Raw genomic sequence first — 17,787 nt, 5'->3', positions numbered from 1 at the left:
ACACACACACACACACACACACACTTACACACTTACACACTTACACACACACACACACACACACACACACACACACACACACACACACACTCACACACACATACACACACACTTACACACACACACAAACACTTACACACACACACACTTACTTACACACACACACACACTTACACACACACACACACTTACACACACACTCTTACACACACACACACACTCACTCTTACACACACACACACTCTTACACACACACACACTCTTACACACACACGCATGAAAACGACTGAAAACTGAAGTAAGTCAAAAGGTTTCGCATAAAGACAGTGCTAATGCTAATGCTAATGCTAATGCTAAAGCACGCAGCTAATCAGTTAGCTCGTTAGCCTTACCTTTGCGCCGCAGGTGTGTTCTGCGTCCAACCGTCTCACTCACACTCCACAATAACTGCTCCGTTTCTTTTGTTTTTTTTGCTCGGTCTCATTCTAGTCAACAAACTTCTCCACTAATGATGTTTTTTTTCACGGTGCTAACAAACCAAAGTGACGAGAAATCCGCTCAAATGTTGGTTTTACTCTGTGTTTTCATGAGTTTTTCCATATTTGTTTCTCCCACAGTGTCACGGCGCAGACGTCAGCCAACGTCCGCGCACAAACACCTGATTGGTTGGCTGACTCTGGTCCGCCTAACGACCGCTTCCGATTGGTGGAAATAACTAATAATTTCAATCAGCAAATATTTGAGTGGTAATTACTGACAGAGACCACTGGGGGCAGTGTTCATGATAGTTCGTGAGTCTCCGTTACTGTAACATCCATCCACATGAATGTTTGTATTAAAGATATCACTTTTGGTATCAGTGTGTTCTAATAACAACAACATTAAAGCATCATTGTCAAAACACTTGATGCCGTCTCTGTTCATCAATCTGACACGTGCACTTTCTCTTTTCATCACCAGAGGGCGCCACATCACCATCAATGAAGAGTCAGAGTCAGAGTCAGAGTCATGTGAAGTGACAGAGACTCACAGAGGAACTATCAGATCTGATATTAGGAAACACATTGAGTCTGTTTTATATAGACGTGGGAGGACGGGTTGTGAATCAGGTTTTGCTGCGATGGAGGGAAATGAAAGAGCAGGTTCTAATGAAAAGTCGGTCTTTAAAAAAAGGAGAAATAAATCTGAATATGTCCATAGGGAGAGTTCAACTCAGAGGTCAAAACGAAGAAGACACTAAAAGGAAACGACAAACACTGAGAATGGGGGGGGGGGGGGGGGGGAAACGACAATTACTTCTCACTTCACCTTCAGATCTAAATCTGTTGTTCAAATCAGAAACGTGTGAGGATGTTGAGAAATGAATCAAACTGAGGCTGGAGCTCTGTGGGTTGAACAAGTCTTTACCCATTATAGGAAAACATCCCACTGGTGTATGTGAGTGTGGAAGTTATTCATCCCTACAGGATGGATAAAGTATGTATGTATGTATATGTGTGTGTGTGTGACAGGTCACAGCTCAGTGAAATGCTGCTCCACACTACTGTCGCTTCTACAGACCACAGAGGATGACCAGGTGGATTATGGGATGTTTATTACACACAGTTCCCTCCTGCAACACAGCATACACTCTAACTATCACCAGTCTCAGGATAATCACAGGAAAGTCCTATTTTCTCTGTGCATTTCAATAAACAATAAAATAAAATACACAAATCTTTTCATATGAAATAAAAACAAAAATGACATTCCAGTGTGATCGTATAGTGTATATTGTTATTCCACAAGCATAAGTACAACCCCCCCCACCACATAATCCATTATGTGACATAAAATTGATTTTAAAAACACTTTCAACATTTACCATGAGGTAAGTACAGAAATACACTAAATTTAGATGAACAAATATTAACCCTTTAGCTGAACAGGTGGCAAAACATACAATAAAATGTCATGAAAGGCAACATAACAAAGTGCACAGCATATTACCTGCAACGCAGCACACAGCACAGCATCACCGGTCTCAGGATAATCTGAACAACACATGGAACAAGGGAAAGCTTTTAAGATAGTTTAGCATCATTACGAGTCTCCAAAAAGTATGTATGGCTTAACAAATCACAGTAAGTGCTAAAAACACTTAGCACAAATATCAGTGAGCACATTACACAGCAACATATAAAACATGAACACCGGAAACCAAAATCATAGATTATCCCAGACCATGCAAGAGGACATCTCACCACAGTGAAGTCCTCTTTTCTCTGTGCAGTTCCCACACCAACCACTGCGCCAATAGATGGCAGTGTTGCACCTTTTTTGCCATAATTTAGATATGTATGTATGTATGTATGACTGAATGTGAATGTGAATAAATATCAATACAACTACCAAGTATTCAGCCTTTGTTGAGCTAGTAAAACAGTGAAGGGAAGAGGAATATTAACAAAGTGTGCCAACCACTTAACCTGAACCAAAAGGACAGAGATGTGTGTTGTGTTCACACACACACACACACAGACACACACACACACACACACACACACACACACATACAAACAAACACACTCTCTCTCTCTCTCTATCATTTTTCATTTCTAACTTATAATGAATAACAAATAAATAACTAAAACTTTTTTGTGTGTGTGTGTTTGTGTGCGTGCGCGCGCCACGTTTCCTTATCTGTATCTATTCATTCTCCCCCCGTTTCCTTGTTCAATTTTAGTTTCACTTTCACATTCTCAGGTTTGTTTGTGACGCAGATGATTTCCTCCTCTGAAGGTAATGTGATCCGTGTTTGATGTTTTAGTCGTTAACACCGTCGCTACCTGATTGAAAACCTGACTCTAGACTTACTTTAGTTTCATCGTCGTTATTTTGTTATAATCTTAATGTAACTCTTCAGAGCTGTAACTGGAAAGTTTAGACAGACTTTACAATGTCGATCACACAGACACAAACATGTCCGCCATGTTGTTTCGATGTTTTCAATGGAAGCGGGGGAATAAGAGGAGAAACAGAGTTAGTTGGTGGTCGGTGGTTAACAGTTATTATTAAACTCCTTATTACTGTGTAGCTCCACTTGCTGATGACAGGAGGCAGCTGTTCCCGCCTCAATCAGCCTGTGGAGGAGGCGGAGATGAGCCGCTGCTCTCCCGCCGTCTGAACCACTAAATGCGGCCTGAGCTCTGCCGGACAGCCGCTGGAGAACAGCTGGGACTTTCTCTGTGGGTGAACGGTCTGTCATTAGATTCACACTGTAGGACAGATGTGGACAGATGTGGACAGATGTGGACAGATGTGGACTGATGTGGACTCAGTGTGGCGGGCTGAGGGGCAGACAGCTGCTGTTGTTATTAAAGAAGTAATCATGGCCGTATTCAGGAAGATAACTGCGTCACAAACCTGCCGCTCCTCCAACAGGAACTTTATCTTTATGAACATTTGAATTTAAACGTGATCGGTGACGTCATGAAAGAGATTTCCTTTGAATTAAGATTTGATCTTATTGTGAACTTTATTGAGACTGTCAGTCATTTATTTTGGAGCTGTCTCTTCAAGTTATTTGGAGGGGTGTGTCTGATTGTGACAGTAACTAAGTACATTTACTCCAGTACTTTACTTAATTACAATCTTAATTGTACTTTACTAGAGTATATCCATGTTCTGCTTCTTTATACTTGTACTACATTCATTTCACAGCTACAGTTACTTTTCAGACAATATGATGATATAATAACGACAGAGTCCATTCTGCATGATACTTGATGCTTTAACTATATTTGACTAATAACACTTGTGGACTTTTACTCTGGTAAAATGATTAAGAAGGATTTTCACTTGTAGTGGAGCCTTTTTCTCTCAATAAGGATTTTTTAAAATGTATTTATTGCAAAATGGGAACTATTAGGAAAAACTCCACATAATCAATTTGATAATACATCTCCATAAATCCTCCGACGATAAAGCATTTCTGCTGTTCCGGTAGGTGATTATATCTGTGACTGAACACAAAGAGAAAAGCTGTCTGACAAAACATATCTGGTATTTTTATCGAGGCGACACCTATCTATGTCTCTGTTGTTGTTTTGGTTGCTGATTTGCTGCCGGTACTTTATGCGGGTTCAGATTTAACTATTGAACAACTTGTTTAATAGGTCAGGGGCCCGACTGAAAGGGGCCCCGAGACAGCTGCAGATTCTCTGAGGGAGGATAAAGTGTTCAGACGCTTAATGGTTGTGTTATATTATTCTATATTAGTTATTATTGTATTATTCCAGATGTGTTAACATGTCAGGAGCATTTTAATGTTCATTACAATGTAAACTTACTGATAAACTGGTTCTAAGTTCTTGATTTCTGTTGGTTTACAGGCCTGTTTCACTGCACTGTTCAGTTTCCACTTATTAATTAATTAATTAATTAATATTTCTGTCTGAGGGATTTCTCTGAATCTTAATTACATCATAATATTTCTGGGTGGGATATGTGAGTTTTGTTGACAGAGTAAAGAGACTGACTCACCTCACATCAGCCTCTTTCTGCTGATTTCTGTAGTTGTGAATCACGTCACTGCAGCTTCATGACGCCATCTAGTGGACGGATGGTAGAAGTGCAGCAGCTGATGGCAGCTTCCTCTGCCTCACGCTGATATGAAACAGAGAAGAAGAGCCAATCAGCGGAGGAGCAGCTGGAGAAATGATGTACATTTGAGTCGATGTGCAGATGAATGATGTGTGTTTCTCTCCACATGAAGGTAGAAAGTGTGTGTGAGCTGATGTGGATGTGAACTCAGCAGCATGGATCAGTGTGAGGACAGAGAGGAGGGAGCCCCTCCCTCTAAAACCACTCTGTGTGGGGAACATGAGAGAAAGACCAGAGCTCAGAGGTGAGATGAGGATCTCTAACTGTCCATGACTCACATCACTGCTCCATCATTATTCACACTCAAAGCTCTGTGTGTGTTAGAGACACACCACACTCTGCTGGACCTGGACCTGGACCTGGACCTGGACCTGGACCTGGACCTGGGTCCAGCTGTGTGTCCATGAAGAGTGACCAGTCCATGGAGTTTCCTGTTAATTTCAGACAATCTGTTGATGAAAGGTCAGAATTTAAAACAGTCAGAAAGACATTTCTCACTAAAAGTCAGTTGTTGTGTTTATTTAAAGATTGAAGATATTTTTCATCAGTTTTTATTCAACATGCACATTTATCAGTTCTGTTTTTGTTTCAGGATCCAGCAGCAGAGACCAGACTCTCCTGAACCCAGCTGTCTGTCTTTAAAGAGTGACATGTCAAAGGGCAGGCTCATTGGCTTTAAAGGGCGACGTCCATCAGCTGATCAGATGTAAGCTGTAACTGACAGTAAGACTCAGGTTATTGTAGAAAAGAACTAGTTTGTACGACGTGTTGTTGGACCTGGTCTGAAATCAAAGTGTTTGTGTCTGTTGTGAACGTCCTCACTGGAAGGTGGAGGTGAAACAGTGGAGGCTTGGTGAGAGCTGTTGGGACTAAAGCAAACACTGAGCTGAAAGCTACAAACAGCTGCAGACTGAGCTGTTGATTCTCAGTGGGATCAGCAGGACTAGTAAAACTTTACCACTACAGGGAGTCGTCTGATTGGCCGTCACATCCAAACATGACTTCGTGGACCTTTAGCTTGTGTCTGTCTCTGTGTGGACAGACGTAATGTGAGCTCATTCTTCATGATTCCTCCACAGAGTGGACCAGGAGAGCTCAGAGGTTCCCAGTGCTCAGTCTGCCCAGCAGCATCAAACACAGCTGGACTCCATATTTATGGTCTGTACATGTACAACAACTACTGTTCCATCTGTTGTGTTCACAATAATCTCCGTGCTGCACTTTCAGACCAGTGGACTGTCAGTCTGTCCAACATGGATCTGATGTTTGATGCTGTCATTCATATAGTTTTCTGTTCCAGCTGCTGGAGGAGAACACGGTCGCTTTTGTCAAGAACGAGCTGAAGAAGATGCACAAGCTTCTGAGTCCAGATTACCCAGAATGCTCAGGGAGTCGGAGGGAGGATGAGGAGGTGTTGGACGGTGAGGATGAAGAGCAGAGGAGGAGCAGCAGAGAGGCATTTGTGAAGATCACAGTGAACTTCCTGAGGAGAATGAAGCAGGAGGAGCTGGCTGACTGTCTGCAGAGCAGTAAGAGGATTTCTCTAAAGATTCAACATGATGGAGAAATGAGACATTTACTGACATCAACACATTCCTCAGGGGAAAAATTACCATATTTTCTTGATGATTCAGTAAAGATCTAATTTCTTGTCTGTTCATTCAGGACAATAATTTAGTGATGTTATTTAATCTAAACAGTGTCCAGTTTTGATGCCCTGATGATGGATAAATGGTGAAGGGGCAGAGACATCTCCTCCAAAGAAAACCACATTTTTATCAACTACAACATTAAAGGCACCTTGTTATTATAATATTGATCTTGACCTCTCTGTCCTCCGTCCCCTTGATGGGACCTCGAGGACGGGTGGAAAATTCTAATTTCAATGCTGCTTCTACAAACAATGTTTGGGAAAATTATGTGCTATCAATCCCAATCTGTAAACCTTCTTTACTAGTCATTGTGTTTTTGAAATGCTGCCATAGAGCAGCAAATTGTTATTCTTCTAATGCTAGTTTTAGATCAGTGGCTGCCCTGCAAAGTTGTGTTAAGTAGTGTTGTTAGTGTTGGCGTGTCAGGAAACAGAATGGGAGGGGCAAGGGGGCGATGAGTAGCTCACAGTGTGAATTTGTTTAGAGTCTTACTCCATTCTGTTTTTGGTGAACAAGTTAGATACAGCGACTTTAAGAAAATATACTTTTGTGTCCGTCTAGAATCTCCTGCTATGTGCCGACCAAGACTCAAATCTAACCTGAAGAAGAAGTTCCAGTGTGTGTTTGAGGGGATCTCTAAAGCAGGAAACCCGACCCTTCTGAACCAGATCTACACAGAGCTCTACATCACAGAGGGAGGGACTGGAGAGGTCAATGATGAACATGAGGTCAGACAGATTGAAACAGCATCCAGGAAACCAGTCAGACCAGAAACAACCATCAGACAAGAAGACATCTTTAAAGCCTCACCCGGAAGAGACGGACCAATCAGAACGGTGATGACATTGGGAGTGGCTGGCATCGGGAAAACAGTCTTAACACAGAAGTTCACTCTGGACTGGGCTGAAGACAAAGCCAACCAGGACATACAGTTCACATTTCCATTCACCTTCAGAGAGCTGAATGTGCTGAAAGAGAGAAAGTTCAGCTTGGTGGAACTTGTTCATCACTTCTTTACTGAAACCAAAGAAGCAGGAATCTGCAGGTTCGATCGGTTCCAGGTCGTGTTCATCTTTGACGGTCTGGATGAGTGTAGACTTCCTCTGGACTTCCACAACACTGAGATCCTGACTGATGTTACAGAGTCCACCTCAGTGGACGTGCTGCTGACAAACCTCATCAGGGGGAAGCTGCTTCCCTCTGCTCGCCTCTGGATAACCGCACGACCTGCAGCGGCCAATCAGATCCCTCCTGAGTGTGTTGACGTGGTGACAGAGGTCAGAGGGTTCACTGACCCACAGAAGGAGGAGTACTTCAGGAGGAGGTTCAGAGATGAGGAGCAGGCCAGCAGGATCATCTCCCACATCAAGACATCACGAAGCCTCCACATCATGTGCCACATCCCAGTCTTCTGCTGGATCACTGCTACAGTTCTGGAGGAGGTGTTGAAAACCAGAGAGGGAGGAGAGCTGCCCAAGACCCTGACTCAGATGTACATCCACTTCCTGGTGGTTCAGACCAAACTGAAGAAGGTCAAGTATGATGGAGGATCTGAGACGGATCCACACTGGAGTCCAGAGAGCAGGAAGATGATTGAGTCTCTGGGAAAACTGGCGTTTGAGCAGCTGCAGAAAGGAAACCTGATCTTCTATGAATCAGACCTGACAGAGTGTGGCATCGATATCAGAGCAGCCTCAGTGTACTCGGGAGTGTTCACACAGATCTTTAAAGAGGAGAGAGGCCTGTACCAGGACAAGGTGTTCTGCTTCGTCCATCTGAGTGTTCAGGAGTTTCTGGCTGCTCTTCATGTCCATCTGACCTTCATCAAGTCTGGAGTCAATCTGATGTCAGAAGAACAATCAACCTCCAAGAAGTCTGAACCAAGACGAGACAAATCTGCAGAGACAAACTTCTACCAGAGAGCTGTGGACGAGGCCTTACAGAGTCCAAATGGACACCTGGACTTGTTCCTCCGCTTCTTCCTGGGTCTTTCGCTGCAGACCAATCTGACTCTCCTACGAGGTCTGATGTCACAGACAGGAAGTGGCTCAAAGACCAATCAGGAAACAGTCCAGTACATCAAGGAGAAGATTGAAGAGACTCCCTCTGCAGAGAAAAGCATCAACCTGTTCCACTGTCTGAATGAACTGAATGATCGTTCTCTAGTGGAGCAGATCCAACAGTCCCTGAGATCAGGACGTCTCTCCACAGATAAACTGTCTCCTGCTCAATGGTCAGCTCTGGGCTTCATCTTACTGTCCTCAGAAGACCATCTGGACGTGTTTGACCTGAAGAAATACTCTGCTTCAGAGGAGGCTCTTCTGAAGCTGCTGCCAGTGGTCAAAGTCTCTAACAAAGCTGTGTAAGTGTAGAGAGAGTTGATGTATTCATCATTATATAAAGACACTTCTGTCTTTTCAACAGGAGAGAAAATAACTTCCTTTCTTCTTTAATTCCTCATGATCATCTCTTCAGACTGAATGGCTGTAACCTCTCAGAGAGAAGCTGTGAAGCTCTGTCCTCAGTCCTCAGCTCCCAGTCCTCTAGTCTGAGACACCTGGACCTGAGGAACAACGACCTGCGGGACTCAGGAGTGAAGCTGTTGTCTGCTGGACTGGAGAGTCCACTCTGTACACTGGAGACTCTCAGGTCAGGATCCATCAACCTGTTTATCTGATGACAGTTTAACAGAGCAGCAGGTGTTGACAGAGGGTTCCTGTGTGTTGTTTTGTGTGTTCAGTCTGTCAGGATGTCAGGTCACAGAGGAAGGCTGTGCTTCTCTGGCCTCAGCTCTGAGCTCCAACCCCTCCCACCTGAGAGAGCTGGACCTGAGCTTCAATCATCCAGGAGACTCAGGACTGAAGCTTCTGTCTGCTGGACTGGAGGATCCAGACTGGAGACTGGACACTCTCAGGTATGTAGAGGCCTGCTGCAGACATACACACTGACTGATAGAGGAGGGACTTTATGCAGGTGCAGACTTCACTATTAGACAAGGTGATGAAGTATCTTCTCCATGTCTCCTCCCTGCTCTGTATCATTAAAGATGAAGACTCCACTTCCTTTCTCTCTGTGGTCAATGTACATCCATACACACAAGCCTCCATCTGAACACAGTAATCAAACAGTCTGTGTATGAGCCATGTAATGTCCATGTGTGCATGCTGACAGAGAACGTGCTGGTCTGACCCCCCTCCTCCTTTCAGGGCGGAGCCTGGTGGAGTCCGATGGTTGACACCAGGTCTGAGGAAGTGTAAGTGTGTTTTTAATGTGATTGATGAAAACAAAGCAGCACATTCAACCATCTTCAAACTGTCAATAACTAATCAGATGATCAATAACTGCAGCTGTGTCTTGTTCTCTCCATCAGATTCCTGTGAACTCACAATCGACACAAACACAGTGAACAGAAGGATCAAACTGTCTGACAACAACAGGAAGGTGACACACGTGGAGGAGGATCAGTCATATCCTGGTCATCCAGACAGATTTGACCAGTGGCCTCAGCTGCTGTGTTCAACTGGTCTGACTGGTCGCTGTTACTGGGAGGTCGAGTTGAGTGGATGCGTTGATGTATCAGTGAATCACAGAGGAATCAGCAGGAAAGGAAACAGTAAAGACTCTGTGTTTGGAGAGAACGATCAATCCTGGAGTCTGCACTGCTCTGGTGCTGGTTACTCTGTCTGTCACAATAAAACAAGAACATCTGTTTTGTCCTCCTCCTCCTCCTCCTCCTCCTCTGTCTCTAACAGAGTAGCGGTGTATGTGGACTGTCCTGCTGGCTCTCTGTCCTTCTACAGAGTCTCCTCTAACAAACTGATCCACCTCCACACCTTCAACACCACCTTCACTGAACCTCTGTATCCTGGGTTTGGGTTCTGGCCCTTCTCTAGTCCTGGTTCCTCAGTGTCTCTGTGTTGAATGTAGCAGAGAGAGAAATGTTCTAATTGTTCAACAGATAGTTCAGTCTCTACAAGTCCGTCTGAAAATGATCTTTGCAATACACAATACACTGTAGTAATAAGTAATAATAAAGAATATTGGTTATTATTCATGAAGTTTGCTGTTGGAATGTGTCAAAACTATAACAGCGTACTATTACATATATTCATGTTCTATTGCATCTATATCTCGTATAACCACGATACATTTTGAATTTACTTGTAACACAAACAATGTACACTTGAGTTTCACTAATCAAACAGCCATATACTTAAAGTGTATAAAGTACTCTTGAAGTTGTTTCACTTTTACACATAAAAGTTCAGTGAATACACTTCAATTTAATTAAAACTAAAGCATAGTTGGCTTAACCAGCTGTTCAAAGATATTGTACTTTAAATTAACTAATCATTAACAAACTTTAAGTATACTGGTCCTTAGTCGCGCTGCCAAAATTTAATTTACTTGGCAAATTTTTTTTCACCAGGGATAATATCACCACAGGATAAAAATGTTGTTGACTTTCACTTTTTGAAGTTGTGTGTTTGATAATTAGCATGTCAGAAAGTCCAACACCCAGAGGAAAGACTGACAAGCTTTTAGAAAAGGCCAATTATCTAAAGCGCATGTCTTTGGACTGTGGGAGGAAGCCGGAGCACCTGGAGGAAACCCACGCACAACATGCTGATGCTGCACAGAAAGGCCACTGCACCACCGTGCTGCCCTGCTGGTCTTTAACATGCACATGATTTTCCTGGCAGTTACTCTGCATGATGAGTACTTTTACTTTGATACTTTCACTACATGTTACTGATAGTACTTGTTGACTTTTACTCAGGTAAAATTATAAAGCAGGATTTTCACTTGTAGTGGAGTGTATTTACTTCTTAACAACTTTTTCTCTTAATTAGGATTTTAAATGTATTTATTGTGTTTGTTTTGGACAACAGCACAAAAACAACTATTAGGATCAACTCTACCTGATAGATTTGAGAACACTTATCCATCTCTGTAAATAATCTGACAATAAAGCATTTCAGCTGCTCTGGTAGGTTATTATATGGATGATTATTTACGGTGCAAACAGAAAAGCTGTCTGTCCAAACATATTTAGTGTCTCCAAACAAAGTCAAACTACAACTTTACATGTTCTTAAATTCTTCTGCGCAGTAACTTTGCTTATCTTTATTTTGCACCTGATTTTCCTGGCAGTTATTGACGATCCTCCACCCTTCACACACACACACAGACCCTTCTGGTTGTTGCCATGTTGAACTTTAGTTTCACTTTGAACAAACATGATGTCGCAGATGTTTTTCTCCTCTGAAGGTAATGTGAGCAGTTTTTAATGTTTTACTCGTTAAGACCTGTCGTTACCTGAGTCACAGTAGAAGTATTGATGTTGATATTTAGAGTAGAAGCAAAGTTACACTAGAAGGATAATTCTGCTTTTTAACTAAATACATTTCCTAATATCATATATATATATAATGCAATTTAAAGATTCTCCTTTGCAAGTTATAATCCTGTATCCAAAGTATTACTTGTGCTTTATTATTCTATACTAATATATGTGTCATTATTACACTTGTGTTAACATGTAAAGAGCATTTTAATATTCCTTTTAGTATAAACATTTACACGTTTTGTTTATAACGTCTGTGCCGTCTTGCTGCTTTGAATTGATGTGGGAACTAAATACTTCTTTGCTTCTTGAGCTCCAGATCTTATCAAGAGTTTCATCAGTTTGGACTCCAGGTATTAATTACAGGTAAGATAGAGACAGTGTGCAGTTAGTCCTCTTCTAACTAATTCATTCAAATGTATCACTGACCTCTTGTGACCTATAGTGTCTTTTAATATTTCTGTCTGAGGGATTTCTCTGAATCTTAATTAGATCATAATATTTCTGTGTGTTTTGTTGACAGACCTGTGAGTAAAGAGACTGACTCACCTCACATCAGCCTCTTTCTGCTGATTTCTGTAGTTGTGAATCACGTCACTGCAGCGTCATGACGCCATCTAGTGGACGGATGGTAGAAGTACAGCAGCTGATGGCAGCTTCCTCTGCCTCACGCTGATATGAAACAGAGAAGAAGAGCCAATCAGCGGAGGAGCAGCTGGAGAAATGATGTATATTTGAGTCGATGTGCAGATGAATGATGTGTGTTTCTCTCCACATGAAGGTAGAAAGTGTGTGTGAGCTGATGTGGATGTGAACTCAGCAGCATGGATCAGTGTGAGGACAGAGAGGAGGGAGCCCCTCCCTCTAAAACCACTCTGTGTGGGGAACATGAGAGAAAGACCAGAGCTCAGAGGTGAGATGAGGATCTCTAACTGTCCATGACTCACATCACTGCTCCATCATTATTCACACTCAAAGCTCTGTGTGTGTTAGGGTTAGAGACACACCACACTCTGCTGGACCTGGACCTGGACCTGGACCTGGACCTGGACCTGGACCTGGACCTGGACCTGGACCTGGACCTGGACCTGGATCCAGCTGTGTGTCCATGAAGAGTGAATTCAGACAATCTGTTGATGAAAGGTCAGAATTTAAAACAGTCAGAAAGAAGTTTCTCACTAAAAGTCAGTTGTGTTTATTTAAAGATTGAAGATATTTTTCATCAGTTTTTATTCAACATGCACATTTATCAGTTCTGTTTTTGTTTCAGGATCCAGCAGCAGAGACCAGACTCTCCTGAACCCAGCTGTCTGTCTTTAAAGAGCGACGAGTCGAAGGAGTTTGTCATTCACTTTAAAGGGCGACATCCATCAGCTGATCAGATGTAAGCTGTAACTGACAGTAAGACTCAGGTTATTGTAGAAAAGAACTAGTTTGTACGACGTGTTGTTGGACCTGGTCTGAAATCAAAGTGTTTGTGTCTGTTGTGAACGTCCTCACTGGAAGGTGGAGGTAAAACAGTGGAGGGTTGGTGAGAGCTTTTGGGACTTTAGCAAACACCGAGCTGAAAGCTACAAAGCAGTTTGTCGACGTAAACTCAAATGTAACCTGAAGAAGTTCCAGTTTGTGTTTGAGGGGATCTCTAAAGCAGGAAACCCAACCCTTCTGAAGCAGATCTACACAGAGCTCTACATCACAGAGGGAGGGACTGGAGAGGTCAATGATGAACATGACAACCACTCTGTGGATCCATCTTCTGTTTCATGTCAACTTTTCTCTTCTTTCTACATTTCTGCTCTTTTCTCTGACATCTGTCATTTCACATCCTGCTGGTCCTCACTTGTCCTGTAGTTGCCTCAGTGTGTTCCCACCATCTCCAGTCACCTGATCCCTTCATCCAGCAAATAGAGGAAATAGTTTGGGTGTTGAAGACGTCAGTTGATGGATTATTAGTTGTCAGGTTTCTCAGCGTGTCAGAGTCGGAGCAGGAAGCTGCTGCAGGTTAAATATTAAAGATAATAAAGTCATATAAAGGTGCAGCAGCTGATGTTTGAGCGGAGCTGCAGGTTCAGACTGGTTCATAAGTGTTTCACTCTGACAGCAGCCTGCACACACAGAGGACTGGTGAAGGACAACAAGCAGAGGATTTCAGCTCATGGTTTTCTTCACAGACCTGGTCCAGACCCCAGAGAGAGTGAAGAATCTGAGTAAGTGGACCTTTGATTGATTTCAGTCTCTGACGTTTGCTCTTCATCACAGACGAGCTGCTGTTTGTTTGTTGGTGTGTTGACGTGGAGAACAGAAGAAGAAGAATGACTCCACAGCTCTTTAATTCTTTCATTCATACATCGTCTTTCTCTTGTTTCTGAAGGTTTTATTTGCTTTGTAAAGTGTCTTTGGGTGTTTAGAGAGGGGCTTATAAATACAATGTACTATTATTATTATTATTATTATTATTATTATTATTATTATTGTTGTTATTATTAAAGTTTATCCAACAACAGACACTTGAGAATCCAGCTCAGTCCACAAGTAGATCTTTCCTGATGAGACACAAGTCAAATCAGACTGAAGTGTGTGTGTGTGTGTGTGTGTGTGTGTGTGTGTGTGTGTGTGTGTGTGTGTGTGTGTGTCACACTCTACACTTCACATTAGAACTGATTCAGTTTGATCCTTGAAGCTCGTTTGTTTTTTATTGTGACTGTTTTTATTTGAACGTTGAACAGACTCATAATAAAACTCTGAACCAGAGTCCTGATATCAGATCCTGATCTAGATGCTGGACTTTGATCTAATAACAAGTTGTTTTATGAAGGATCATGATTCATGTTAAATTGGGGCAATGACTGTGGTTACCATGGTTACACACAGAGTGATCTACATGAATAGTCTCTAACAGAAACCAGTGAGCGCCCCCTGGTGGCTCCTGTCAGTCTACAGGGATCCTGGAGGATGGATTGATGGTGGATGTGAAGGGTTAACAGGAGTCTCACTGTTGCCTTCAGTGCAAATTTTCATTTACATTTATTTTATATTTTTAATTACATTTTACCTCATTAAAAAACAAGGTGACATTTACATGAAGCATATTTTTATATTATGTTTCTAGACGTATTGAAATAGAAGAAATAAGCACTAAACATAGAAATCATCATATTAAAAGCCTGTAAAACACAGTTATACGTCAGCTACGACTGACACACTGACTCTGTCTGGAACAGGAGCTTTGCAGCTTCACAGTGATCAGAGAAAGTGTCAGAGTGAAGTTTGTAAAGATTTGTCCAGAAACACTGAAACATTAAAATTATAATGAGTCAGAGCTGTAACTGTAAAGTCCAGACATGTCCGCCATGTTGAGTCGATGTTTTCAGGAGAAGCAGAGTTAGTTGATGAACACAGAGTCGTTATTACTGTGTAGCTCCACTTACTGATGACTGGAGGCAGCTTTTCCCGCCTGAATCATCCTGTGGAGGAGATGAACTGCTGCTCTCCTGCTGTCTGAGCGTCATGACGCCATCTAGTGGACGGATGGTAGAAGTGCAGCAGCTGATGGCAGCTTCCTCTGCCTCACGCTGATATGAAACAGAGAAGAAGAGCCAATCAGTGGAGGAGCAGCTGGAGAAATGATGTACATTTGAGTCGATGTGCAGATGAATGATGTGTGTTTCTCTCCACATGAAGGTAGAAAGTGTGTGTGAGCTGATGTGGATGTGAACTCGGCAGCATGGATCAGTGTGAGGACAGAGAGGAGGGAGCCCCTCCCTCTAAAACCACTCTGTGTGGGGAACATGAGAGAAAGACCAGAGCTCAGAGGTGAGATGAGGATCTCTAACTGTCCATGACTCGCATCACTGCTCCATCATTATTCACACTCAAAGCTCTGTGTGTGTTAGAGACACACCACACTCTGCTGGACCTGGACCTGGACCTGGACCTGGACCTGGACCTGGATCTGGACCTGGACCTGGACCTGGACATAGACGTAGACGTAGACGTAGACGTAAACCTGGACCTGGACCTGGACCTGGACCTGGACCGGGACCTGGACATAGACGTAGACGTAGACGTAAACCTGGACGTGGATCTGGACCTGGACCTGGATTCAGCTGTGTGTCCATGAAGAGTGAATTCAGACAATCTGTTGATGGAAGGTCAGAATTTAAAACAGTCAGAAAGACGTTTCTCACTAAAAGTCAGTTGTTGTGTTTATTTAAAGATTGAAGATGTTTTTCATCCGTTTTTATTCAACATGCACATTTATCAGTTCTGTTTTTGTTTCAGGATCCAGCAGCAGAGACCAGACTCTCCTGAACCCAGCTGTCTGTCTTTAAAGAGCGACCTGTCAAAGGATGTTTTCATTGACTTTAAAGGGCGACGTCCATCAGCTGATCAGATGTAAGCTGTAACTGACAGTGAGACTCAGGTTATTGTAGAAAAGAACTAGTTTGTACGACGTGTTGTTGGACCTGGTCTGAAATCAAAGTGTTTGTGTCTGTTGTGAACGTCCTCACTGGAAGGTGGAGGTAAAACAGTGGAGGCTTGGTGAGAGCTGTTGGGACTAAAGCAAACACTGAGCTGAAAGCTACAAACAGCTGCAGACTGAGCTGTTGATTCTCAGTGGGATCAGCAGGACTAGTAAACCTTTACCGCTACAGGGAGTCGTCTGATTGGCCGTCACATCCAAACATGACTTCGTGGACCTTTAGCTTGTGTCTGTCTCTGTGTGGACAGACATAATGTGAGCTCATTCTTCATGATTCCTCCACAGAGTGGACCAGGAGAGCTCAGAGGTTCCCAGGTCTCAGTCTGCCCAGCAGCATCAAACACAGCTGGACTCCATATTTATGGTCTGTACATGTACAACAACTACTGTTCCATCTGTTGTGTTCACAATAATCTCCATGCTGCACTTTCAGACCAGTGGACTGTCAGTCTGTCCAACATGGATCTGATGTTTGATGCTGTCATTCATATAGTTTTCTGTTCCAGCTGCTGGAGGAGAACATGGTCACTTTTGTGAAGAACGAGCTGAAGAAGATGCACAAGCTTCTGAGTCCAGATTACCCAGAATGCTCAGGGAGTCAGAGGGAGGATGAGGAGCTGTTGGCCGCTGAGGATGAAGAGCAGAGGAGCAGCAGAGAGGCGTTTGTGAAGATCACAGTGAACTTCCTGAGGAGAATGAAGCAGGAGGAGCTGGCTGACTGTCTGCAGAGCAGTAAGAGGATTTCTCTAAAGATTCAACATGATGGAGAAATGAGACATTTAAAAATAAACACAGCACAGGCTTTGCCTCATCATGATCAGTGTTTTACATGCAGCATCCGCATTGCCTTCATGTTGTGACACTAAACTTACCTTAAGTGGTAACATTTGCTCTCTCTATCTATAAAAATACATACAGTCATGGCCAAAAATATTGGCACCCCTGCACTTCTTTCAGATAATGCAGCATTTCTCCCAGAAAATTGTTGCAATTAAAAATGCTTTTGTATTCACATGTTTATTTCTTTTGTTTGCATTGGAACAACACAAAAAAGCAGAGAGAAAAGCCAAATCTGACATCATTCTAAACAGAACTCCAAAAATGGACTGGACAAAATTATCGACACCCTCAACTTCATATTTGGTAGAACACACTTTGGAAAAAGTAACTGAAATAAATTGCTTCCTGTAACCATGAATGAATTTATGAAACCTCTCTACTGGAATTTTGGACCACTCTTCTTTTTCAACTGCTCCAGGTTGCTCAGATTTGATGGGTGCCTTCTCCCAACTGCTGTTTTGAGATCTCTGCACAGGTGTTCTATGGGATTTAGATCTGGACTCATTTCTGGCCACTTCAGAACTCTCCAGTGCTTTGTCTTAAACCATTTTTGGGTGCTTTTTGAAGTATGCTGTGGGTCATTGTCCTGCTGGAAAACCCATGACCTCTGATGGAGACCCAGCTTTCTGACATTGGGCCCTACATTGCACTCCAAAATTCTTTGGTAGTCTTCAGATTTCATGATGCCATGCACACAGTCAAAATGTTCTCCCAGAAGGACTTAGGCTTCCTCAAGTAAGTTTTGGCAAACTCCAGTCTGGCTTTTTTATGTCTCTTTGTCAGCAGAGGGGTTCTCCTGGGTCTCCTACCATAGTGTCCCA

General features: G+C 42.8%; 2 protein-coding genes across 2 annotated transcripts in view; both read left to right on the top strand.

Annotated features, from left to right (window-relative positions):
• Positions 1-3,253: 3,253 nt before the first annotated feature.
• Positions 3,254-10,763, top strand: LOC130165476 (protein NLRC3-like). Its single transcript, XM_056370793.1, has 10 exons — positions 3,254-4,889; positions 4,964-5,106; positions 5,237-5,350; positions 5,724-5,802; positions 5,945-6,173; positions 6,858-8,658; positions 8,772-8,945; positions 9,037-9,210; positions 9,503-9,549; positions 9,667-10,763. The coding sequence occupies exons 1-10, from the start codon at positions 4,800-4,802 to the stop codon at positions 10,215-10,217; spliced, it is 3,402 nt and encodes a 1,133-aa protein (XP_056226768.1). The 5' UTR covers positions 3,254-4,799; the 3' UTR covers positions 10,218-10,763.
• Positions 10,764-11,510: 747 nt separating this feature from the next.
• The window catches only part of LOC130165652 (uncharacterized), a 37,317-nt gene continuing 31,040 nt past the window's right edge, over positions 11,511-17,787 (top strand). The window contains 11 exon segments of the mRNA XM_056371100.1: positions 11,511-11,567; positions 11,963-12,009; positions 12,167-12,556; positions 12,637-12,786; positions 12,914-13,027; positions 13,745-13,850; positions 15,325-15,456; positions 15,537-15,794; positions 15,925-16,038; positions 16,412-16,490; positions 16,633-16,858. Of these exon segments, the coding sequence (XP_056227075.1) occupies positions 15,368-15,456; positions 15,537-15,794; positions 15,925-16,038; positions 16,412-16,490; positions 16,633-16,858 (766 nt within the window). The 5' untranslated portion in view covers positions 11,511-11,567; positions 11,963-12,009; positions 12,167-12,556; ... (2 more) ...; positions 13,745-13,850; positions 15,325-15,367.

The sequence above is a fragment of the Seriola aureovittata genome, chromosome 24, assembly GCF_021018895.1.
Source record: "Seriola aureovittata isolate HTS-2021-v1 ecotype China chromosome 24, ASM2101889v1, whole genome shotgun sequence".
Lineage (NCBI taxonomy): Eukaryota > Metazoa > Chordata > Actinopteri > Carangiformes > Carangidae > Seriola > Seriola aureovittata.
This window is presented reverse-complemented; position numbering and strand designations above follow the sequence as displayed.